Source organism: Pan paniscus, chromosome 5 (genome assembly GCF_029289425.2).
Source record: "Pan paniscus chromosome 5, NHGRI_mPanPan1-v2.0_pri, whole genome shotgun sequence".
Lineage (NCBI taxonomy): Eukaryota > Metazoa > Chordata > Mammalia > Primates > Hominidae > Pan > Pan paniscus.
In genome coordinates, this window is record NC_073254.2 from 80,134,983 (window position 1) to 80,161,748 (window position 26,766).

At 31.1% G+C, this 26,766-nt stretch overlaps 1 protein-coding gene across 1 annotated transcript in view; it reads right to left on the reverse strand.

Annotated features, from left to right (window-relative positions):
* The window catches only part of LOC100974207 (eyes shut homolog), a 1,877,183-nt gene that overhangs the window by 1,554,994 nt on the left and 295,423 nt on the right, over positions 1-26,766 (reverse strand). The window contains exons 9-10 of the mRNA XM_063605324.1: positions 21,414-21,553; positions 12,374-12,540 (exon numbers count right to left, since the gene is read on the reverse strand). Of these exons, the coding sequence (XP_063461394.1) occupies positions 12,374-12,540; positions 21,414-21,553 (307 nt within the window). The remainder of the gene's footprint in view (positions 1-12,373; positions 12,541-21,413; positions 21,554-26,766) is intronic.

Here is a 26,766-nt window from a genome sequence, read left to right on the forward strand (position 1 = left end):
CCAACATGGTGAAATCCCGTCTCTACTAAAAATACAAAACTTAGCTGGGCCTGGGGGTGCGCGCCTGTAGTCCCAGCTACTCAGGAGGCTGAGGCAGGAGAATCACTTGAATCCAGGAGGCAGAGGTTGCAAGTGAGCCAAGATTGTGCCACTGCACTCCAGCCCAGGTGAGAGAGCAAGAATCCGTCTCAAAAAAAAAAAAAAAAGAAAGAAAAAAGTCCAGGCCAGACTCCATCTCAGGCTCACTGGTTCCAATGTGTTCCATCCATACCTCAGTGGCTCTTGATTTAGGGAAAAAAGCACATCCTGCTATTTAATTTGCAAAAATTAAATAACTACTTGATGTGTCTTTTGTGCAGATAATACCCACAAAATATTAATTTTTGCCCTTTTCCCCTTATAATTTTAACATACTTATTTTCTTTACTTGTCTCATGTTTTCTTTCAGAGATTCTAACTCTCTTTGCTAAATGGATATAGGAATAAATACTCTTAAAATACATTTTTTATTGTATTGATGTGGAAAATGTAGAAAAGCACAAAGCGATTTTTTTAAAACTCTGCAATATCATCCACCAGTCATAATCATTATTAAGATGTTTTCACAGATATTCCCAGCTTTTATTCTATAAATAAGACTCTCATGATTCACTTATCCCTCACTTGTCTAACTATTTTCTACTTTTTGACGCACTAAGATTCTAAAATGAACCATAAAAGCTGGCACATATTTATAGTAATCAGTTTTCTTATTTAAGAGGATGAGATAGATGAGTGTAAATAATCTTGCTATACACAAAATTGTTTCTGCTACTCTGAAGACAAGGTGTTCTTACATCTCAGTCTTTGAGCATATATGTAATAAAGTTTTGCGTAAGGTTGCAGACTTTGTCTTTAATACAAAGGAAAACAACAGGTATAGCCTTCATATAAATTATCTCATTTAATCCATACCGTGATTTTATGAGATTGGTATTGTTACCTTCATGTTACTGATGAGGGACCTGAGCCAGGAGAGGCAAAATATCTCAGTCAAAGTAGCCCAACTGCTAAATGATTCTGCCTTTGAAAAATCACCTGCCATTGACACCTTTGTCACCGTCACCTCCATCTCTGTCTGAGCCACCATGATCTTTTTTGACCTATTGCAAAATCTATTTAACTGCTACCTCTACCTTGGCCCCTGTATAGTGACCAAAGTGAGCCTTTCAAAAACATAAAGCAGATCATGTCATTCCTCTGCTTAAACCTTTCACTGGCATATCCCTCAGGGTAAAATCCAGAGCATTAGTAGGGCTTCTAAGGTTCTATATAATCTATTCCCCACTCCCTCACTTTCCCAGTCACTCTGGTCTCACCTCTCCCTCTTGCTTCCTGAACTCAGTGTTGCCATTCTCCACACAGCTTGACATGTTCCTACCTCAGGGCCTTTACACCTGCTCTGTCTCCTTTGCCAGAAATCTATCACTTTATTCCCATCTCTGATTAAATGTCACTGCTCCTTCAAACCCTTGCCTGGCTACGCTATATAAAATAGCCCCTTTCCCAACTTTCTTTATCAATTACCCCGATTCATTGTTTTTCCCATGGTATTTGTTACCACCTGGCTTTTATTTGTTTATTTCTTCATTTGTTTATTTTCTGTTTTCTCCTGCAAGAATGTTACTGTATGAGAGTGGGGACTTTGTTTTATTTGTTCTATTTCCAGGCCCAAAACAGAGCCTGGGCCCACTAAGGAAAATTTGTTAATGAGTGACAGAAAGGAAGGAGCCAGATTTCCCGTTCACATCTTTACCCTAAGTCCAGGCTATTTCCTCTAGGCATTCTGAATACCAGAGCCACTTGAAGGAAGGAACATACAGCGAAACACCGGTGATATTGTAAACCCTCCTTGCAACCCTCTTCGCTTGCCTTGCTGAGATTAGGAAGATTGGAATGAGTCAAAGCCAGAGTCCTTCCTCGGAAGGTCACTCTAGCATTTGCTCTTCTCCACTGTCAGGAAAGAAGAGAAAGCATAGAGAAAATGGTACCTATAACAGTGAATTCACAAGAAAGAGGACATGAGACCATTTGATTGTACATAAGTAACCTGGACTTTGGATCAGAGGACCCTGGCTCTGCTGTGTGACTTGGAAAAACTTTTTAAAAACCTTTCTAAGGTTGTTTTTATCATTTTTAAAATGAAATTAATGATCCTTCCTTTGGTCATGAGAGTCAGGTTCTCTAAAAAGCCAAAGGAACTGTTTCCTCACAAAGTGTCAGAGAGATTTTTGAAAGAGCTAGATACTGTATCTCTGGGATTAAAGTGACAAAGCATGGCCTTTAAGAGATCAGAAGTAAAAGATATTTTAGCACAGTGGATTGTCAGTCTGCATTAGCAGGTGGTGGAAGAGCTTTTGGCAGACATGCCCCTATAACTTCAGTTAGTGGCAGCACCATTGGCACAGGTACACCCCCAGGCAGCTGGCCCTGGTAACAAGGTGGCAGCAAGGGGAATTCACATTTAGAGGCAATGGAGGCAGCTGTCGCCACCATCATAAACTTCTCCTCCTCCTCCTCCCTTACTCTTCCTCATAATTCTCCTTTCTCCCTCTTCTCCCCTCCTCCTCTCCCTTCTTCATCCTCCTCATCCTTCTTCATCTAGCTGTGATATTTTTTTGTCCTGGATTTAGGTTGTACTGGTGAGGATAGAGACAGCAAATCAATAATAATATTTTAAATAAATTTTTAAGCACATATACAACAAACGCTGCATTTGATACATACACTGTCTCATTTCATCATTATTTAATCTCCCTTAAGGTAGGTATAGTAACTCTGCAATGGAGTTGAGAGAAATGAGGCATAGGAGGGAGAATGACTTGCTTAAGGTCTCACAATTCATAAGTGATGGCAGGAGGATTTGAACTTCTCTTGGAGGTTCAGATTTGAACCTGGAGTCTCTGACTCCAGGACACTTGTTCTAAAGTCACTCAGATTCAAAAGGTAGAATCAGATGGCTTAGTGATTGGATGTGTCAGGGACAGGGGACTGTGAGGAGGAGAAGGGGTCTAAAATACTTCCTAGTTTTCTGATTTGGGTGGCCTGTTGAAATGTTAATGGTGCTTTACCCAGGGTAGGGACACTCTGACTCCTAGAAATAGTTCCAGCCTCTAATTAGTGTCGAGATCATTTTTTAGGTTAAAAATGAGCTTTGGGCTAGAGTTACAGGAATTCTTATTTCAATCTTTCACTTGGTTTTGCCTGTAATAGACTGGCTAAACTGTAAGAGGCCTCCTATTAATTTTAAACTGTCTTGAACTCAAAATAGTCAAAGTATTAAGCTAATGAAAGAGCAGTGTTCTTGTTGTTGAGTAATCTACTTATTTATTCTATAGCTTCCTCTCCCATGCTCTTTGTTCCCTTTGATCATAATTTTAATGGGTTTTGGAAAAAATAGAAACCCATGTACTACATTGGCTATGTTTAACAGGAGTACCTATAAAATATCATTTTGTCTAATGTACTGTAAATATTTTTTTCCAGATGCTTGAATGTTTTTGGAGTTTATACCTTTATAAATTATACATTTTTATATAACACCTGTATCTGTTTTTCCTTTAATTGCTTCTCAATCTTGTGTCACATTTAGAAAAGCCTCCCCATTTTAAGATATACAAATATTCACTCTCATTGTCTTTTAGAAAGCGATAGATTTATTTCATAAATTATCTGATAAATTTTTAAATGGTGTAATTTTTTTCTACCATTGATTAGAAATGCTATGTATATTAAAATAAATTCATATAGATAAGTACATATATTTATATATAAGATATACATATGCATATGACTCATATATATGAGTCAGTGTCCCCCTCAGTAGAATGTTTGATTTAACACCCCAGAACATATTTTAATACCTTGTTTTAATATCTTTTCTCATACTCCTATAGTTTTTCTTTCTTTCAACTTTTATCCTTTTTATATACACAGTAAAACAAAAAATTTATTTTTGTTTTATATGAGACCATATAGAATTTATATATGAATTTAGAATTACCATATCTAAAACATTGAGCCTTTCTACCCAAGAACATGCTATGCAATTGAAAGCATTTAATAATCTTTCATAAATCATTCATTATAATTTTAAGATTTTCTTTTGTTATGCATTTATAACAGTTTATTCCTTGGTGTTTTATCTTTTGGGTTACTATTGTAAATAAAATATTAGTCTTCATTTTATTTTCTAAATGACATTTATCTCTTATTGGAAATCTATACATTTCTTACAAAGATTTGTCAGTAGACCACAAAATAAAATTATTTTATTTCTAATAAGTTTTTTAAATCAATTCTTTTGTTTTACTATATTCATAATCATATCTATAAACCACAATAATTGTGTTTCTTCCTATCCAATTTATACTTCCTCATTTTTTGACTTGTTTATATACTTAAATACTTTCAGGAGCCTAAATTAATAGCAGGCATTATTGATTGTAATGCAAAATGCTTTATTACGTCAACATAAAGCTAAATAAAAACTACTTTTTATCTGGTTTAACACTTTCTATCCTAAATTCCACCTTGATATATCAAGTCTGTAGTTCCAGCCTTGTTCTCATTAAGATCTCTCCAGTAAGTTTTTCTGTTGTGTATTTTTGATCCTTCTAAGTCAAAGTGTTATAATGAACCTCTTAACCTAGAATTGCTCTTACTTTGATTTTTGAGGTAATTTAATAGATGTTAATAACCAATATGTCTTTCATGTGTTTATAATATTTTTGTTTTCTATTTTGAAATGTGAATTGTGTTTTATTTATTTATTTTGTGGTTTGTGATGTTATTTATTTCTTATAATTTTGAAATATTTGTCTGCTTTTGATCCTCCATTATACTTTTAAAGGTGTATGATCTACTTAGCTTTGTACTTCCTGAAATGGATACACTAAAATCAATGAGACCAATATTTTCTGTTAATAGTGCATTTTTGGTTTTTGTAGCACACACTTTACTTCATACAATGGAATTCATAATGTATCCTACCTACACACCTAATATTAAAAATTAACCAAGATAATTCCCTAACTCTAATATAAAAAGTATAAGAGACCACTAATTTACAAGACCACTATTTCTATACAAAAGATACTAAGGAATGACTGAACTAGAAGATACATTGAAGTGGTTAGCTCTTTGCACTCATACACAGAATTACCATGGGTTTGGTAGCCATAAATAAAGACTGATAATAGTCATTTCCTATTAGACACTCAAGTAGGATGATGTATTTTTTTCAATATAGTTAAAAAATTCTAAGAAATTTCTGAATGAAAAATAATATTTATTGACTTAACATAAAAAATTTATTCCTGATATAGTCAATGATTATTAAAATTGTGTAAAAATATTTTGTGCCAATATGTGACATGAAATTCAGATCTAGGCTTAGATATTCATGTATAGGTTTTATACACACATTAACATATGCTGTGACTTTTAGAAATTGTGCAATCTGTGAAAAACGTTTGCTTTGCCTGAACTGTTCTGTGAATTGAAAGATTTATAACATTCATCATTCACTACCCATATCCTAAAATTAAACTGTTCCAGTCAATTATTCTGAATATTGACAATGACTCTAGAAATTCCCAAGATGCCTCTAGAAGACAAAATACTCTCCCTGAAAATCACTGAGCTGAAATAAATTTCTCCAATTTACAAAAGCACTCATCACTTTTCACCCAACCATGTACTAGTACGTCTAGCATTTTGTCATCATAATTAATAAATTCAAATAAATTGTAATATATATGTGTACATTGATATTGAGTACTAAGAGAAATGGCTATCAGATTGAAAGCTTTTCAGTGAGTACATCAATTTTGCTAAAATATCAATTTTGATGAAAATTATAGTAACCTATAAATGTTATTGATATCTTGAAAATATGTAAATCTAAAGAAATTTTCTTTGAGAAATCAAATTGGACTAAAATAATTTATGAATGTATTACTAACTGTATTAAATATATACATTTTAAAATATAAATGGGAAACAAGTGAATAATATGATAAAAAGTAAAAAGCAGAAGTCTACTAGGTAAAATTATATAAGTTAAAAATATGATCTAATGTGAAAATATTATAATTATTAGTTTTTTATCATTTATGTTTTTAATGAAAAAAATTCTAGGAATAGAAAAACTAAAATGTATTCCTTTACACATTATCCTGAATCCTAAAGTTATGACCCAAATACCTTATAAACTGTGGATGCTCAATTACTGTTGCATTAATATGGTCAACAAATGCATTTTAAACTTGAACAAGCTATGCTTAAGACAAAGGTCACCTTTTAAAGATTCTGCATAAAAGGCTGCATGAAACTCCAAGTCTTAGAAAATAATTTGAAAAGCAATGCTAAAAGGTTATACCTATAAAAACGATTTAAATATAAATTTAAATAAAAATCTGGCTTAGGTAGTATAAAACTATATAACATGCGCAAATCATTTTATTGTTTGAGATATGAAATTGAAGTATGAAAAGTCATAAAACCTGAAGCTATAATATGGTCAAACTTTAATTTTAAATATATAACTTATGTATTTGGGAAAAATATGTGAGAGATAATTGTGTATAGATGAGTTAAATTTCAACCCATATGAAACTTGAAACTTTATTATTCAAAAATGCTTCATTTAATGAAGTTTGTTATAATAATTTTGGTATGTGTATGGGTAATACAATGATATGTACTCTAGAATTGCTTAAATGAATGATTTCTATATCATTTTACTATAAGGATTTAAGAACCAAGATTATTTGGTTTTCTAGAGCATAATAAAGAGAGAAAATGTATCAGTGTATGTAAGTGCCTTAGACAAAAAGATTTAGACACTTGATCTAGTGGTTTCAAGACTGGCCCCAACCCAAAAATACATTCAATATGACACTTTCATATGCAGTTCAATATCTTTTTTGCTTTAAAGGTAAAAATATACCCACATAAAACTTTTACTTGAAGGCAGAAAAGTTTGCATAGTATAGCCAAAATAAATAAATAAACCTAAAACCAACTATTCAACTTGTTAATAAAATCACAGACATCACGGCAGAAATTACAATAGTCTTAGAATAAATAATTATTAGACTTTTGGGATCAGAAATAATTTAAGAAAATCCTGGTCAAATTATACTATACTTTTGTGCCAAATTCACATAAAGCTCTATTTTTACAAGCCTCCTGACTCTACAGAAATAGTTTTTGAAACTTCACCTGATTTTCTTATGGACTTTTAGATTCTACACTTTGAAACAGAACTCTTACTTATAACTGAAAATTACGTTTTGGATATATTTAACATTACACAGAAAATGTGAATCTCCTAAAATAGCCTGTAAAGGAAACAGGTTAAATTTAAAACTTCCAGAAAGAAAGCCAGAAGACACACTGCTATAATCAAGCAACTTGTATGTTCAGAAAGTGAAAAAAATAATTACTTTAGTACTTTAAAAATGTGTTCACTTTCTAAATGAAACAGAAGAACCATGAGATGTGTTCTGAAGAGTATATAATCTTACCTATGTATAGTACATTACCTGGGGACAGGTATCATGTCTCATTGTCATAACATTTTGAAAAATATCTTCCAGTTAGAGGAGATTCAATAAATAATAAACGTATGAATGAATATATTTCATTCTGTTATGATATTTCTGGTAGCAAGTAGGGATTGGTGACTTAGACATAAATTTGAGGCTTCAAAAACAGGTGGGAGTCATGAACACTTCACAGTCTGGGCATGGTATTAAGAAATTAACATCCCAGACTTAGCAAATCTTTCCTGGTCTTAAGTAACAATATGGCTGGTATGATTTAGTCTTTGGCTCATTCAACATTTTATAAACTCCCAGAAAAATTTTTTGAAGATTTCAGGGCAAAAAAAATGTGGTAATATGCAGACCTGTTTGAAATACATCATTTATATGATGAATTTTAATCTGCACCCATTTAAAATACACTTTAAAAGAAAATGTTTATACGTTATTCATTAACTTTGTGTCTGTTAACATCATCAACATTATTAGTGTCTATCATTATAATACTATCATTATTTTGCCTTATAAATTGAGTTTAATTGAAAAATTTCTCCATCCCGAAATCACAAAGATATTTTTCTACATTTCTTTCATTTATATCGTCATTTTACCTTAAACTTTTAGATCCCTATACACATTTAGAGTCTACTTCTATATAAGGTATAAGGTTGTAATCCAGTTTCATTTAAGGTCTCATTATGAGCCATTTCCTCAATACCATTTACTAAAGAACCCTGTATGTTCAAATGAAATTATAGCCAAATTTCTCATATATTGAATTCCCGTATATACTCGGGTTGTTGTCAGAGCTCTCTGTTGACCCATTATTATTTTTTTTCCTTTAAAGGCACCCATATGTGTTATGTAGTCTGTCATGTCATATGGTTCATGAGATCCCACCCCATTAGTCTTCCTTTTCAAAGATGACTTCATAATTTAGAAAATATTATTCATAAATATATATAATATGATCATTAGTTTCTAAAATAACTTGCAATATTTTTACTATTGCATTAAATGTGTGAATTAATTTGGGAAGAATTAATATTTTAGCTAATTTAAGGCCTAATATTTAACTCCATGCATTATATTTCCATTTATTCAGTGTATATATAATTTTCTCTTTTTCATTGAGCTTAGTGGTATATAGAGTGTCTTTTTAATGGAGAATTAGAGCATCTTTTTTTTTAATTCTAAAGATTTTGCATATCTTTTGACATTATAACAGGTGGTATCACACATATAATTTCTAGATATTGCAACTGATATAGAGAAATTTAATTTTATATAAAATACTGGTATCTGCAACATTTGTTGGGCTCCATTGTTAGTATTAATTATGAGACAATATCAAGAACTCATTAAAGTGTTGATAAATTACAAAAATTTTGTAATTTATCCAAGGTTCTCTGGATATCAAAAAATAATGGCAAACAAAAGAGAATCACAAAATCAGAAAAAAGGAAATAACATCACAAAACGAAGGATAATTTTCTTAATAAATAAAAAAGCTTCTGAAAATCATTGTTTCATTAAACAAGTATTTGTTGAGCACTATTCTATGTGTCTTTTGTGGCTTACTACTTTTCCTTATCAAAATGTTTTCAATGTTTATTCGTATTGAAGCACATATCAGTAATTCATCTTTGTCTATTGCTGAATAACATTTCATTGTATGGATATAACAAATTTTATATATCCATTCATCAGTTGATGGTCATTTGGGTTGTTTCAACTTTTTGACTCTTTCGAACAAAACTGTAAACATTCACATACAAATTTTTGTAAGAACATATATTTTCAATTTTTTGAGTATATACTAGAAGTAGAATTGCTGGGTGTAAAGTGTTATCTCATTGTTTTGATTTAAAATTCCAGTCTTTCAGCCTTCCACCGTAAAGTATAATGTTAGTTATGTTTCTTCATTCTTCTTATTTTTTTTAACTTCTCTTATCAGATTGTGGAAGTTCCCTTTTATTCTTTATTTGTTGAGTGTTTGTTTCATAAAGTGTTGTGAGATTCTGTAATACAATTTTTTTCTCCATCTACATTATCATGCATTTTCTTCTTTATTTATTCTATTGATACATTAAATTACATTAATTGATTTTAAGCCACTAAATCAAACTTATATTCTTACGATAAATCTCACCTGGTCATGCTGTATAAACCTTTCTATATGTTGCTGAATTTGGTGTGGTATCACCGTGTTGAGGATTCTTGTGTGAATTAATTTGGGAAGAATTAATATTTTAGCTAACTTAAGGCCTAATATTTAAGTCTATGCATTATATTTCCATTTATTCAGAGTATATACAATTTTCTCATTTTCATTGAGCTTAGTGGTATACAGAGGGTTTATAGTGCTATATAGATGGATTGAAAACATAGATTTGCCTATAGTTTTCTTGTGATTTGTCTGGTTGTGCTATTGTAATATTGGCCTCATAAAATGAGTTGGGAAATGTTCTCTTCTCTTCTATTTTTGGAGGAGGTGGTGAATAACTACTCTTAATTTTGCTTTAAATATTTGTTACAATGTCTCAGTGAAGTCATCTAGGCATGAGCATTTCATAGTGTTAATTTTTGTTAGTTTGTTTAATTACTGATTCAATTTTTTACTTGTTATAGGTTAGATTTCCTATTTCTTCTTGAATCAATTTCAGTAGTTGGTATTTTTCTATTTTATCGAAGTTAACTAATTTTTTTAATTTACAGTTGTTCATAGCATTTCTTTATAATTATTTTTCTTTCTGTAATTTCAGTAATATTTTATATCTTATTCCTGATTTTAGTATATTTGTTAATGTTTAAAACAAATGAAATTTTGTTTTTTGATATTCTTTATTGTTTATCTATATTTTATTTTATTAATTTTACTCTACATTTTATGATTTCCTTCTTTCTACTTATTTTATTTAGGTTTAGTTTCCTCTCTTATCCATTGTGTTGTGGAAGTTTAGGCTATTGAGGTATTTACGGCTATAAATTTTATTCGCAGCACTGCATCACCCACATCCCATGAGTTTTGGTATCCATTTTCAATAATCTCAAAGTCTTTTCTAATTTCTCTTGCAATTTCACTTTGATTCATTGTTTAATAAAGATTGTGTTATTTAACTTCCATGTAATTGTAAATTTATCAAGTTACTTATTGATTTTGATGTTTAATCTCATTCAATTTTGGTCAGATAATGTCCTTTTTATTATTTCAATTTTTTGAAATATATTACAGCTTGCTTTATAGCATAGCATAGGATATGATCTATCCTGGAGAGTGTGCCATGTACATTTAAGAAGGTTATTCTGCTGTTGTTGGGTAATGTGTTTTATAGCTATCTACTATTTCTAGATGATTTATAGTGTTGTTTGAATCTCCTATATCTTAGTTGATTTATAGCCAAGTGTTATATCTGCTATTGAAAGTAGAATATTAGAGCCTCTAATTGTTATTGTTGAATTGGCTATTTCTCCCTTAAATTATTTTTTAGCTTCATTATTTTGAGGCTCTGTTGTTAGTTGTGTATATACATATATATATACACACACATATATGTTTGTAATCACTACCTTTTCTGATAGTTTGACTCTTTTATAATTATAAAATATCTTTCTTTTTCTCTACTAAGTGTTTCATTTTTTCTCTTAATATCTATTTTTTCCCTGATGTTAGTATAGGCACTCCAGTTTTCTTCTTGATGCAGTTTGAATGATATTTTTTTTTATTGCTTTACTTTCAGCTTATTTGTATCTTTGAATCTAAAGTGTCTTCCGTAAACCATATATATATATATACACACACACATATACATAAAGTGTATCTTCTATAGATCATATATAGTTGACTAAATCAGAAAACAGCCAGTCTAAACATCTCTAAATTTTGACTGAATTTCTGAGATCACTTTATTTAAATATTTTTGATATATTTGAATTTATGCCTGCCATTTTACTTTTTGTTTTCCACATGTCTTATATCTCTTTTGTACCTGTATTTTTTTTCATTGTAATTATTCTAATACTAGTTTCTTTTATACTAAGTAAATCTCTAGGGCAATATTTTATTTTATTGTATTTATTCTCTCGTGATAGGGTCTCACTCTGTTGCCCAGGCTGGAGTGCAGTGGCACAATCATAGCTCATTGAAACTTCTAACTCCTGGGCTCAAGTGATACTTCTTCCTCAGCCTCCCAAGTAGCTAGGGCTAGGAGTACAGGTGTGCACAACCACACCTGGCTGATTTTTTAAATTTTTTGTAGAGACAAATTATCACTATGTTGCCCAGGCGGGTCTCAAACTCCTGGCCTCAAGCTATTCTCTTGCCCTGGCCTCCCAAAACACTGAGATTACAGGCTTAAGTCACTGTGCCAGACCCTGAGGGCAACATTTTAATTTTGTTAATGCTAATTTTACTAAAGCATATGAGTTTTTGTTTGTTTTGTTGTTGTTTTTTGTAGTTGCTTTGGAGCTAATCGTACACATCTTAACTTAGCAGAATTTACCACAGATTTATGCTAACTTAATTCTACAATGACATAGAAAAGTTATTTCTATACAGATATATTCCTTCTTCCCTCCTTTTATTGTGCTAGAATTGTTATACATAACATGTATTATGTAACATAATATATAATAACTATATATGTATATGTAAGTGTTTGTTATGGAAATTCCAATCATTTTAATCAACAAAAACATTGTTACCATGAAACAGTTCGATGACTATCAATTTAATTATAACTTTTTGAAATGTGATATTATCTGCGCAAATGATACATAAATACCTGGGTCTTTTAATTTCATCTTTACAAATAGCTTCATGTTGACACTCATTTTCTTGATCATCAGTTGTATTTTCCAGATACATGTTGCCAGCCCATCTGAGAAAACATAGATACCGATATTCCTGACTGTCTTCTTCACTCAAACAACTGCATCCATTTGCACAAATCTATAGCAACAAAAGAAGTAAAAATGTTATGAATTCCCATCACTTACTACAATATTACAATTGTGACCTGAGAGATCACGATAGATGCCTCTCTGTCTACTAAGATGAAACCTAGGGTTAAGGAAACAGAAGGTAACTATTGGACAAGGGTTCAAAGCTTGGCTGGCACAGCAATTCCCTAAATTTCTAGAGCTACAAGAAAAACCACACCCTTGCTAAACTCCCTAATAGGAGCTATCAGTCAAATTGTCATTTCATTTCTAACTCTGATTTACAACCAAGGCCACCATAACCCTTATCAGACAGAGAATCGCCTTACAAAACACTTTTCTGATAAGCAATTGTAGGCCTCAAACCAGTTTCAGCCAGTTTATACAGACAGGACATAAACTGTCTTTGTGTCCTATAGTTCACTTTTTTTATGTGAACTGCCAAATTCCACCTCATTTTAAAGCTAAAACCCTGCTTCAAAGAGAACATGGGATGTATGTTACATACATGTTTACTCATTGAACATGTGCTTGCCTGTCCCCCATAAATATGTATTGCTTTCCCCACAAACTTGCTGAATATGTCTGACTCTATTTTGAACACAGACCTTATGAGGCACAAAAATCACCTTGCCCTTTACCACTTCTAGGAGAGCACCCTGGGTCCACATCAGAGATGAAGTTTTCCCAGTTATATTATTTTGCTCTGTTTCCTCAGCCAAATCTCATGTTGAATTGCGATTCTGACTGTTGGAGGTGGGGCCTGATGGGAGATGATTAAATCATGGGGGCAGTTTCCCCCTTGCTGTTCTCCTGATACTGAGTGAGTTCTCCTGAGATCTGGTTGTGTAAAAGTATATAACACCTCTCCCTTTACTCTCTCTCCTGCTGCCATGTGAAGACCATGCTTGCTTCCCCTTCACTTTCTGCCATGATTGTAAGTTTCCTCAGGCCTCCCAGCCATGCCTCCTGTAGAGCCTGTGGAACTGTGTGACAATTAAACCTCTTTTCTTTATAAATCACCGAGTCTCAGGTAGTTCTTTATAGCAGTGTGAGAATTGACTAATACACCCAGTTAGCAAACTGATATCACAAATAAACTCTTCTTTCTACTGTTTAGTCTTTTTGGTAGTCTTTTGGATGACACAATCATTTCAAAGTTTGAATTTCAAGCTTTCATTTATTTGTTGAAATAATATGTTTCTTCAGCAAAGGTTAAAAAAATCAGCTTTGATTTATGTCAAAATCATTTTTAATAGTCAAATTGTTTATACTCAAATTGTGACAGAAATATATATGTATGTGTAAATATATGTATGTATATATGTATTGAATATATGTACATTTATTACACAATTTTTTAAAATTCCATTTTATTTTAACCAAATTTTTATAGACATTATTTAAATACTAACTGATGTGATGGAAATAGCATTGTATTGATAGACAGATCCATGGAAAATCTATTTGTGGTTTTGCGAAATACTTTTATCCTTCAGTGCTTTACTTGTTTTCTCCTTTGAACTGATAGCAAAGCTTTACTGGATTCCTTATTAAAAGTAAATTAAATAATATCTTTCACACATATTTGTTTAATATTTTCATAAAGTTATGATGCTGTGTTTTATTGAAAATTATATTTATATTTTTAACAGCTTTAAACATCTTCCACAGATATGCCCAGTGGATTCACCTGATGGTTAGGTAAACTGTCAGAAGAGAAATGCACTTCTTATGGAGTGCTTAAACACAGGTATATATTTATATATTTACATATACATATATTCCTAATTTCTACAAGTAAATTCAAATGACAATAGAATTTTACTATCTTTAAAATCATTTCTCTGCATATTTTCACATTTTCTTTTTGGTTTTGGTTCATAGCCAACAAGTTATTTTCCATCTGTAGCAACAAAGATTAGGAATTTGGTTTCATGGTCTGATCCTTTATTGATATCTACATAGATGAATGTTTCATAGAGATTCACTCTCTGTTGAATTAGAATCAAATGAGAATCTGTCTTTTCACTTTTTACATAGAGCTCAAAACAAGTAAGAAAGTCAAATCTACTAGGAAGTAGAATAGTTCTTTGACATGAACAGATAATAAAGTGTTAATTACACTTGCCCCAAGTCTAAAATATTACAATTGAAGCTATAAGTTTTCTCTGTGTCTGTATGTCTATGTGTTTGTAATTCACAAAGGCTTTCATTTCTGTTTGAGTATGTAATGATTTTCTACATCCAGAGGATATTAGTTGTAAAGTTTTTTTTCAATTAAAGGAGCACTTTTATAACTGGCTTACAAATTTAATAAACACTCGTATAAGAAGCAACAAATTCTAGCATTTTATGACAGTACTTTATTTTTCTATCTATCTCTATCTCTATATCAACAGGTAGTTTAGCTTCCTGAGATTTGAGACTATATTGAACATTGTAACTTACTGTGCTTTTCTTTAAAAAAAGAGAATATTCTCTTTTGTTACCTCAGAAAAATTACCAAAGTTAGAAAGTTGACTTGGCTATAAAGCTATATTTTCTAGCTTATAAGCCTTATTCAAAATTTGTTAATTTTTAAAATATTCTTTATGGAAAAATGCCTAATGTATCATTTCTGCACCTTATATATAATTAGAAAATATGAAACACCAAAACTTCAAATTACCCATTGTATTTTTAATAATTATATATCTATATTACAAAATAATACATAATGAAATCTTGAAAGAGAGCAATATTTTAACAAGGAATATTAGTATGGAATTTGGAATAGGACAGACTTACTTCATATAACCATGTGCTTTCCCTTTTATTTTCAAAATAATTATTACTGGGATTTAAGAAAATCTGAAAGAACTAAAGTTGAATAATGAGTTTTTCTCTTGGCTATACCTCAAAAACCACATAACATTTTTTCTAAGGGATGTGATATGAACACCTAAATTATATCTAATGCTCTGGTTGAGATGCTTTTATTAAATGGAAAAGATGGTGAATTATTTTATGCTGCAGTTATGTACTATATCTAGGACTAAAAAATAATTTTGGATTTCAACATGATTTCTCATCTGTTCAGGTAGTCTAGACATCTACTAGAATTTTGGTTTTCTATAAAATTTACAGATAAGAAGTCTCTCAGAAAAATTAGCAAGAGAGTAAATTATATCGGTAGACATATAGAAACTTGAATCTGCCTTGTAAAGCAGAGGAAAGATTTCTCAACTTTGTGTATACAGAGAATCAAAGATCTGCTTAAAGGAGTCCATTAATCTTTAAAATTTTTATACAAAAAATTATATTAAACATTCTATCAAAACATTACATCAAACGTGTTAACAAACTTTGGACTGAATAGGGGTCGGCAACCCTAACTCCTGTATTTCACAGGTCAACTGTATATATATTATGTACATAAAATATATAATTAATTATTAAACTTTGATTGCACAAAAACCTCCATATTACAAAATACACACAAATTAAATTAGAAGTTTTATTCTAGATATTTTAAAATGTTTACTTGATGAAGGAATGCAATAAAATCATGATTTTGGGCAGTGGAAGATCTTTTCTTCCCGAAGGAAACAGAAGTAAAACAAACGGCTGGAAATTCCCTTTTTGATAATTCATTACTAGTAATGTATATACATAACACAATATTATTACCCCAAAGTCACTTCATCTGTAGAGAAATTAACCTTCCTGAAGGATATTTATAACATACTTACAGAAAATGTTCTGCATAGGTAAATAAACAACTCTAGTTAAATAATGCCAGCTATCATTTCAGGGAATATCGTGTAATTTTCTAGAAATAATTTTGTCATATCCACATTATATTAGTACATAAGGTCACTTGGCAAAGGACTCTGTGGGAAAAAATTCTGTAAGATCTAATATATGCCCTTTATTTTGCCATTTTGACTCTTGTTATTAAATAGATAAATAAAGTGACTTCAGAGGTGAAAGTGACTTTTCTTAATCATGAAAGGTAGAAAGCTGGATCCTTAAAATAATATCTGTCAAGGTAAAAATTGCACCAAAGTTAGATAGGTAATTAAATTTTATTAAAGACTATTGAAATAAGGGAGAGAAACTAAACTCAATTCTCCAAAAATAGGAAGCAGGAGAGATTTTAATTGCGAACTTGAACTAATAAAAAATGACAGCAGTCCTCCCTTATTGTTGGTTTCACTTTCCATGCTTTCAGTTACCACGGTTCAAAAATATGTTAGTGTGGTTTAGTAAGACATCTTGAAAAAGAGAGACCATAGTCACATAACTTTTATTATAGTATACTGTTATAATTGTTCTATTTTTATTAGTAATTGTTGTTAATCTCTTTTTGTGCCTGATTTATAAATTAAACTTCATCATAGGTATGTATGTATAGAAAAAAATACAGTAAATACAGGGTTTGGTACTATTCACAGTTTCAGGCATACACTGGGGTCTTGGAAAGTATCCCTGCAGTTAAGAGGGAAGACTGTTATACTTGATGTCACTGGAGAAGAGTTTGATCAATGAAATGTGTCAAGCAGATTGAGTTATTATTGAGTTTGCAAAGATTTTGCTCTGTGAGTAGGCCTTCTGTAGAGTACACAGGGAAGTAAGAGTACTATTTTCTTTGATGTTTACATTTCAGAGACATGGTTCCAAGGTCCTTGATAAAGACATCCCATGCATCCTTAAACTGGCAAGAGGTTGGAAGAAGATTTACATACATTTCAAAAAGGCAGATAATTTACAACTGCAAAAATTTTAAAGTACATCCTATAAGAAAAAAAGAGTGCAGGGGCCTGTAGGCAATAAGAAACCTGTCTGAAGTTTACTCAAGGTGAGGGAAAGAGGAAGGTTGTTTTGGCTCTATATTTAGCTAACTAAAAGGGAACAGATTTTAAAAATCATATCTGGATGAATTAAAGTTCAAATTTATACTGGATTAAGACCTAGTCATAAATTCTGAAATAAAATAAACTTGGTAAAAACCTTTCACATCCCAAATTTTAGTGCTCCATGGACTCTTCTACTTTGTTTGAAATTCACCTTCCCGTCCCAGTAACTCATAATAATATATAATTTCATAACATTTTTGTAGCAGGGGTGTAGAAAATAAGGTAAACTTATTTGTAATTATGTGTTTCCACTCCAGAAGCATTTGCATTTAAAAGGACCTCACTCAGAGAAGGAACACATTTTAATACAAAAAAAATTAAAACAACACTCTTGGAATTTCTGTCTTTGATGATGAAAACTAAAATAAACCTAATTTCCCATCATATGTTTCAAAATACTGAGAAAAAGCAAGACTAACTTACTATTTACTCTATGAAATACTTGCTTCTGGAACATAAGACTGTGAACCAACTAAAATAAGTTATTTACAAAAACTAACAGTTTGCACATCGAGACTCACTTTAAAGATTCTCAGTATATTGTGCCACCAATTCGAAGCTTTCCTTCATAAACTCTAACCAATCCCCACTAAATACCCTCTACAACTGACTCAAGGCTCTACACCAAATAAATAACTTTCCACAACTTCTCCCATCTGATGCACTACCAAGACTCTACTAAGGTGTTGTTTTCCCTTATTGAAAGAAGTCTAAAATAATTAGTTTTTCTCCATCAGCAGAATAGTCTGGTGGTCTTTTGGAGGGTAAAAAGTGAATAAATCCAAAGTTTCACAAAATCTCTTTAAAATGCCCTCACTCTCAAGGCTGGATAGCAACCAGTGCACTACGCTGAGACCACTGGATATTCTCTCCAACTGTGAAAGTGACATAGGTACAGTATCAAGTCTAAACTCCAATATTTTTCATCAACTTCACAAATGCCATGTTTCTGTTGTTTCTTAAGAATAAAAAAAATTCGAATATATATAAATAGGAAAACTCTCCGTCTTCATCACTTTTTCAGGTGAGTCTATAAGAGGAAGCTCAGCTGGGAGAGGAAAGTGTGGGTTCTATAAGTACATCATTCAAGTGTTCTAAATAAGCGATGAGTTCAGATGATCACATCACTCTGGTGTTCCTTTGGGCAACATTTTTATTGTCACCTTTTAAAAAATCTTCTAAACAGTCTTAGTTGATTTGAAATCGATAGATCTTTTGAATTTTCTGGAGACATGATATTGTACAAATGCTTGCTGACATAAGTTTTCACGGGTTCTTCTCAGTCTTTTATACCTGGACACCACACATTCCTCCCCTCATATTGTAAGCCATATACATATCTCTCTAATTGGCATAATTTCTCAAAGGACAATGTGAAATTGCAGTGACCACCCTGGGGAAATTTTGACATGAACAAGATTATTTATTTGACAGATCTAATAGAACAAAAAGGGAAAAATCCTCATGAGGAGATTCTCTGTCCTGTATATCTAATAGAGAGATTACTGTGTATTATACAAAACCTCCTCTTTCATTTTCATGCTTCTGGGATTAAGAAGCACTAGATTTTTAATTATATGGCTCTGTGGAATTGTCAAGTATGTGAGTTGTTTAAACTGTCTATAATAATTTGTTCTTGTGTGTTTGAAAATAGGTTTTTCTTCATTTAAGCATCTCCAATGCTGTTCAGAAGGGAGATAATCAAACTTTGCAATCATAATTTTACATCTACCAGAATCTAGATAAACTTCATTTATTCATTTTTCACTTTTTCTCCTTTTCTGTTTTGCTTAGAAAAAATAGAAATTAATTGATCATAAATATTTTTATAACATTCTATATTGCCATTCTAGGATGATTTTTCAGATAGTCTACATTTTACAATGAAAGGAAACGATTAACTGTGCTTTATTTACATGATTTCTCTTCCCAAATTTTAACAAATCAGGAAAAGCATTCATGTGTATGGGTAATATTGTTAGTCTTTTAGTTGAGAAAAAAATTGGGCTCCACAGAGCTTTGGCTTAATCCTAAAGTTCTGATTTTTCAAAATACATAAATACTGAGGTTTGCTTATTTATATTAGTACATATGTATTTATTTATTCTAAAGAGGTTTATTTATTTAAAAAGGACTCATGTAATTTTTAAATAAATGACGCTTCAGAAAAATTAGCCTGATTTAATTTAACTTTAAGAGAAATACTCTATAATTATGTCCTCAAATTGTCTGATTACACAATCTAAAATTGATATAATCGAAATTTTAAATAACAGATATAATTTAAAAGGGTTGAATCTTGTGAATTCTTACTAATTCTACTACACTGATGTATTAGAATATTTTATTGATGATACTGCAAATCATAAGAACTTAAAATGATTGTGTAAGTTTGCAATTTCTAAATATTTAGTCAACATTAAGAACTTACACAGATATTTAATCAAATTAATCAAATTATTTTGGATGCCTGAACAATTAATCAAATTAATCAAATTATTTTGGTTGCCTGAACAATTCCTAATTAAGAAAATTATAAAAATATAGTCTCTAAATATAGATTTAAATTACCTCTGTCCTTATAGAATGGAAATAAGGTGTGCAAATACAGTTGAAGGATGTGTATTTATATTTATTTTGCCTATGATAAAAGTTGTTAAAGTTATATAAAATATGTAATCATAAAGTAATAAAATAGCCAAAATGATCTTAGATTGCTATATTTGTGTATTTTCTTGAGTCTAAAGAAATTGTCTAATTTAATTAAAGTTGGTGATTTATATTATAAAAGGATACTGAGAACTAGAAATACATAAACAAAACAACAAATATGATTTGCTTGTTCCTAACAAAGGTTTACAGTTACTGAATTATTAAGTGTATTATAATATGTAACTATTTTTAATATACAGATAAAGCTAAAAGTCTTAAAGATAAAGCTGTAATGTAATCATCTATGTGTATAGTGATGTATATGTGATTGGCTAAATATATATATATGTAAGAACGTATTAAGCTTACTTCATATATTTATGACTTGTAAACATATATCAAAATATATTTTAGGGCATACTTTTAGATGTTCTGTGGTATTTGAAGTCTTTTTGCCTGTAGTTGTAATGCCTCTAGATGAATTCGAAGGAAATAGTGACTTGTATCAGTTTTTACAAGGTTGACTCAATATAAATTGATACATTAATAAAGAAAAGGGCTTATGAGTCTTTACTGAAATGTATACAATATGCAGAATTAAAACATGGCTTTCTTAAAATGACCAAATTAGGATGTATCAAGACAAGATAGGTTACAAATACTTTGTTAATTCTCTTTTGGGAAAATTCTTGAATCATTTTAACAAAAAGTTCCTACTCCTAAGTTGTTTAAAATGAAGATTCTTAAATTTTTCTTAATTATTGTTACATATTAAAAAATATAATCTTAATTTGTATAAGACAGTGGTGAGGGGATAAAAGGAGGGCCTCTCTTTTATTCTTGCCATAGGCCTCACAATTTTTAGTGATGGAACTGCCTAGAGATTAGAAATTATTTTCATTTATTTTTATTTATTTTATTTTTTAAGTAGCTTGCTCGTGTAAGAGATTAGAAATCTCTCAGAGATTTAAACATATCCAAAAGACAAATGCATTTCATTATGATCTGTAAGCAAAAAAAGTGGCATAATCACAACTGTATCTGAGAGGCTTTAGTCAGCCTGCAAATTATAACATTAATAAAAAACAAGAAGACTAGGAACAAAATGATTCTTCAAAATTTTTACTTTCCCATATTATAAATGTATGACGTAAATATAAATTTCCAAGTAGACTGTTGAGAATTTGTTTACGAAGTTATATTTAAACTATGCAAACTATATATTTTGAATATTGAAGAATCTGTAACCTAAACATTTCTAACTTTCTAAAAATCAGACAATTACAAGCTAAAGATAAAAATGAAAAGCAACTACATAAAATTACCTTACCTCTTTTGTGCCTTCATGTGGGAACCAACATGAAGAATTATTATCTTCAGGATCGTTCACATAGGTTGCATCTTCAGTGCAGTTTGCAGCCAGAAAGAAATAGGCATCAATAACCCCTTGGCACTTTTCACCTTCAGATCCTTTAAAAAAAAAAGAGATAAAAAATTAAATAAACTCTTACAAACTTGAATTCAGAATGAATTATTAAGGACTGTGGTGAAATTACTTGAAAAGATAAACTTGACAACATCTGCCACAAAATAAGTTCCTGTATGCATATGATATTGAATTTGAAGAAGACCTCAAAGCCCAACACTCTCATTTTAAACATGAACTGAGAAATACAGCATCACAAGAAGAAGAAGAGACAGCTCCCAGGCCAATTCATTTTTTAAAATAATCAAATGTTGACTAAACTGTAATTAATAATTATAAGAAAGGATGGTAGAACGATAAAAAGAGCACTGTCCTATAACAAAAATAAAAGCAGAGATTGCAAAAGAGCAGAAGAAAGAAGTGACCTATATTCAAGAGAATGTGACCTATATTCAAGAGGAAAACTAAAATTTTAAGGCCCAGACCTAGAATTCTCAGACAAGGACTTTAAAATGATTATATTAAACTTTCTGAAAAATCAACAGGAAAAGATGAATAAAATAGATAATTAGATAAGGAATTAGGGGATGAGAGATTTTGAAATTGTAGGAAAAACCAAACAAAAAAATGGTAAATCTCAGAATTGTAGGGAAAAAGGAGTTAATTAAACTGGGCTGAAAACCCATTATTGGTCATTAATAGTGGTAATAAAAGAACATAGAAGACCTGATCCAATCTTTTTGTAAACATGACTACATCTCCTAGTAAACAAACAAAAAATATTTGTCAGAGGACAGTATTTATCTAAAGAATCTTTTAGCAAAATATCTCTGGCTTTGGATTGCTTATAGTAAACAAATCTAAACTCTAGGGACTCGCAAGGCATCATTTCTTGGAAAATAGAATGTAAGCTATGCATTTTACAACAGAGTTGTAAATTAGAAATGATTCATAAACTGACGTCTCCCTACCGTGTGAATATTTCACCAAGAAATCTCACTTATTACTGGAAAAAAGGAAGGAGCTAGGAACCAAGCACAATATCCCAAATCTCTTCAATCATATGTATGTAATTTGACTGTTTATAAATTTAAGATTACAGAAAATTATGGCTATGTTAATAAAACAATTAATGGATGAGATTATCAGATCAAACACAAGAGAAGAAAAGATCAGTAAATTTAATGATAGGTCAATAAAAATTCTACCTGTAACATTCTGAGAGTAATTAACTCAAACAGGATTATGCTAGCTCCATATAATTAATTGATATGTGTTCCTCCCTCTGTGTTTTTGTGCAAATTTATGTAGTATTAGAATGAATACTTTATTGAAAATTTGGAGAACTTTAATAGAAGGCCATATATTTCAAGTATGCTTTTGTGGGATGATTTTTAAAACTATTTTATTCAGTTATTTAAGAAATTGTAGGATTATTTAGAATTGAAATTTATGATTTGCTCAGTTTTTCCAACTAGTATTTTTTTAGAAATTTATCCATTTCATTTAAATTGTCCAATTTATTAGTATAAAGTTTTTCATAATGATGTATCTGACTAAACATTTGGATTTAACTCTTAACATCTTCCCTCTGCCTCCCAAGACCTCAAGAAAACAGAGAATTAAAAAAATAAATAAAACAAACGTTTTAACCCACAAAAAAGAGTGAGAAGATGAAAAAAAATGATACACTGACTAAATTAGCAGAAAGGCTACAGCCAAAACACAAGTGAGGGGACATAATTATGAAAAAAAATTGGACTAGCAGAAATACTGAGATGCTCTGGGTTTAAAAAGCATCTGAGAATCTGATACTAAGGTGGGCTCTGGAAACACGATTAGCTGGCACTGAGAGTCTCTCTCCCAACTCAGTGATCCAGATTATTATTCTAACTCCTCACTCAGCTTTACAAACAAACAATTTCCGAGATTTGTTTTCAGGAGTTAAAGAATCTCAGGAGCTCCTGCCTTAAGGATACCAAGCTCCTTGAGGGTCCCCTAGCGAAAGCCTAGTTGCCATCCTGCAACCCTGTCATAGAGCTCCAGTCATCATGGCCCATCCTTGTATGGTCAGTTTCCAGTCAGCCTTCTTAGTTCCTCTCCATTAAATATGATCACCCCACATTTGGCAGAAAGACTCCAAACGAGAGAGAACAAATCTTTATAAACAGTATTTACAGAAAACTGAGACACTAGGCAAAAAAGAAGAAAATTAAAACAAACAAAACTATAACATTTTTAGAGAGAGAAGAAAAGCCATTTTACCCTTATTGAAAAAAAAAAAATGGCCGAAGTGTGTATAATTTAAAGGATGGAAAACTGCCCTAGATTATTACAAATATAGTAAAACAAATTAAAAATTCAAACTCATTTTGAGATATTCAATTGGAGGAATGGAGTAGAAAATAAAGCAATATGAAAAGAAATAGGAAAGAGAAAAGAAATTATGAGAAAACGAGAGGATGAATTTAGGAGATGTGATACCCAATTTTTGGAATTGGGGCTACAGAAAGAAACAGGAAAAAGGACTTTTTAGGGGAAAAAATACAGAAACTACCTAAAAATGGAAAGACCCATGCTTCCAAATAGAAGAGTTTAACAAGAGACAACAAGAACATACTATGTAAAAGTCTCAACATTGTGAAATTTCAGAACACTGAGCAAAAAACATGGAAAAGTGTTCCACAGAAATAAACACAAATTATATATAAAGAAGCACAAGGTTGTCTACTATACACATGATTCTACACTGCTGCATGCCTTTCTTTCACCTTATCATGTATCTCAGTCCTAGATGAATTCTACATTCATTTCCATATTTATGTTTATTTTTTTCTTAATAACCAATGATACCAGGTATAAAATTACACCTATATTATTTAGCATGTGGATGTATTCTCAATGATCAGAAGGCTAGGTCAAATGGTATAGAATTTGTAATATTGACGGATATTGCAAAACTATCCCACTTAGATATTATAGTGATTTTACATTATTGCCAGCAATGGATAGTCATTAAATTGTCCAATTCTAAAATTTTTACCAGGCTAAGAGGAGAAAAATTATATACTTACAGTGTTTTTTTAAATTTGCTTTGATTGCATTATGAATAGAGCTTAGCATTTTCCCCACATATTTAGGGATACTCTCTGTGTCTTCGTATGTAAACTGGGTGTTTATATTACTGACTTACCTTTCAGCTTTTTCAGTTTTTCCTTCTTAATTTCTAAGTTATTGATATATTCTCGATCCTAATCTATCTTTTGTGAAGTAAAATGTTTGTGCAGTGTTTCTTTTGCATTTTGATTTTTATGTCTTTCATAAGCAGATATTTTTACTTGTCTTGTAGTGAAATTCACCAGTCTTTTCTTTCTGACATTAACATTTTTAGTATTAACTATAAACATCTTCCCCATCCATTTTTTTTTGTTTGTTTTTCCCTTTGAGTTTTTGTGGGTAAATACTAGGTGTATATATTTATGGGTTACATGAGATATTTTGCTACAGGCATACAATGTATAGCAATCACCTCAGGGAAAATAGTGTGTCCATCACTTCGAGCATTTATCCTTTCTTTGTGTTACAGATAACCCAATTATATTCTTTTAATTACTTAAAAATGTACAGTAAATTATTGTTGCCTGTAGTCACCCTGTGGTTCTATCAGATACTAGATCTTACTAATTATATCTAATTATATTTTTGTACCCATTATCTATCCCCACTTCCATCCACCTCACTATCCTTCCAAACCTCTGGTAACCATCATTCTACTCTCTATCTGTATGAGTTCCATTGTTTTAATTTTAAGCTCCTACAAATACATGAGAACATGTGAATTTGTCTTTCTGTGCCTGGCTTATTTCACTTAACATAATGACCTCTATCTAGTTCCATCCATGTTGTTGCAAATGACAGGATCTCATTTTTTTCTATAGCTGAATAGTATTCTATTGAGTAAATATACCATATTTCCCTTACTCATTCATCTGTTGGTGGACACCCAGGTTGCTTCAAAATCTTGGCTATTGTGAACAGTGCTGAAGTAAACATGGAAGTGCAGATATCTCTTCAATATACTTATCCCCTTTCATTTGAGTATATACCTAGCGGTGGGATTGCTGGATCATATGGCAGTTCTATTTTTAGTATTTTTTAGGAACCTCCAAACTGTTGTCCACAGTGATTGTACTAATTTACATTCCCACCAACAGTGTACAAGGGTTCCCTTTTCTATACATTCCTGCTAGCATTTGTTATTGCCTGTCCTTTGCACTAGGGTGAGATGACATCTCATTTTAGTTATGATTTGCATTTATCTGATGACTAATAATGTTGAGCACATTTTCATATGCCTGTTTGCTATTTGCATATCTTCTTTTGAGCCACATCTATTTAGATCTTTTTTCCCATTTCTAAAAATCATATTATTATTTTATTCCTGTAGAGTTGTTTGAGCTCCTTTTGTATTCTGGTTATTAATCCCTTGTCAGACAGATAGTTTGCAAATATGATATACCATTCTGTGAGTTTTGTCTTTGTTGTTTCCTTTCTTCTACAGAAGCATTTTAACTTGGTGTGAGATCATTTGTCTATTTTTTGTTTGATTACTAGTGCTTGTGGGGTATTACTCAAGAAATCTTTGCCCAGTCCAATATGCTGGATAGTTTCCCCAATGTTTTCTTTTAGTAGTTTCATAGTTTGAAGTCTTAGATGCAAGTCTTTAATCCATTTTGATTTGCTTTTTGTATATGGTGAGAGATAGGGGTTTAGTTTCATTCTTCCCCCATCCAAATTTACAAAGCATTTCTCCAACATTCTCTAATATTTTTATACTTTCTTTTTTATGTATTAAAACTTTTATCTATTTCAGTTTAATCCAGAGAATGTTTAAAGGCATAAACAAGTCGAATTTTTTTTTCAGACGGCTATCCAGTTGTTCCATGTTAATTATTAAATAGTCCCTACTTATTCTAATAATCTGAGATGGCAGTTTTATTATATGTTTTTTCTTTCATGTTTTGGATTCATTTTGAGACTTTGTGTTTTGTCATATTTGTTGACTTGCATGCGGTGGTGCTATGCTTTTCATTAATGAAGCTATGTAATCTAATTTAATATATGGCAGAGCTCATTCTATACACCACTTGTCCAAACAATGCACTTTCGCAGAGTACACTTGGCTTTATTTGTCTTTTATTCCATGTGAACATTAAGAAATAAGATGTCAATTTCATAGAACACAAAAATAACACCA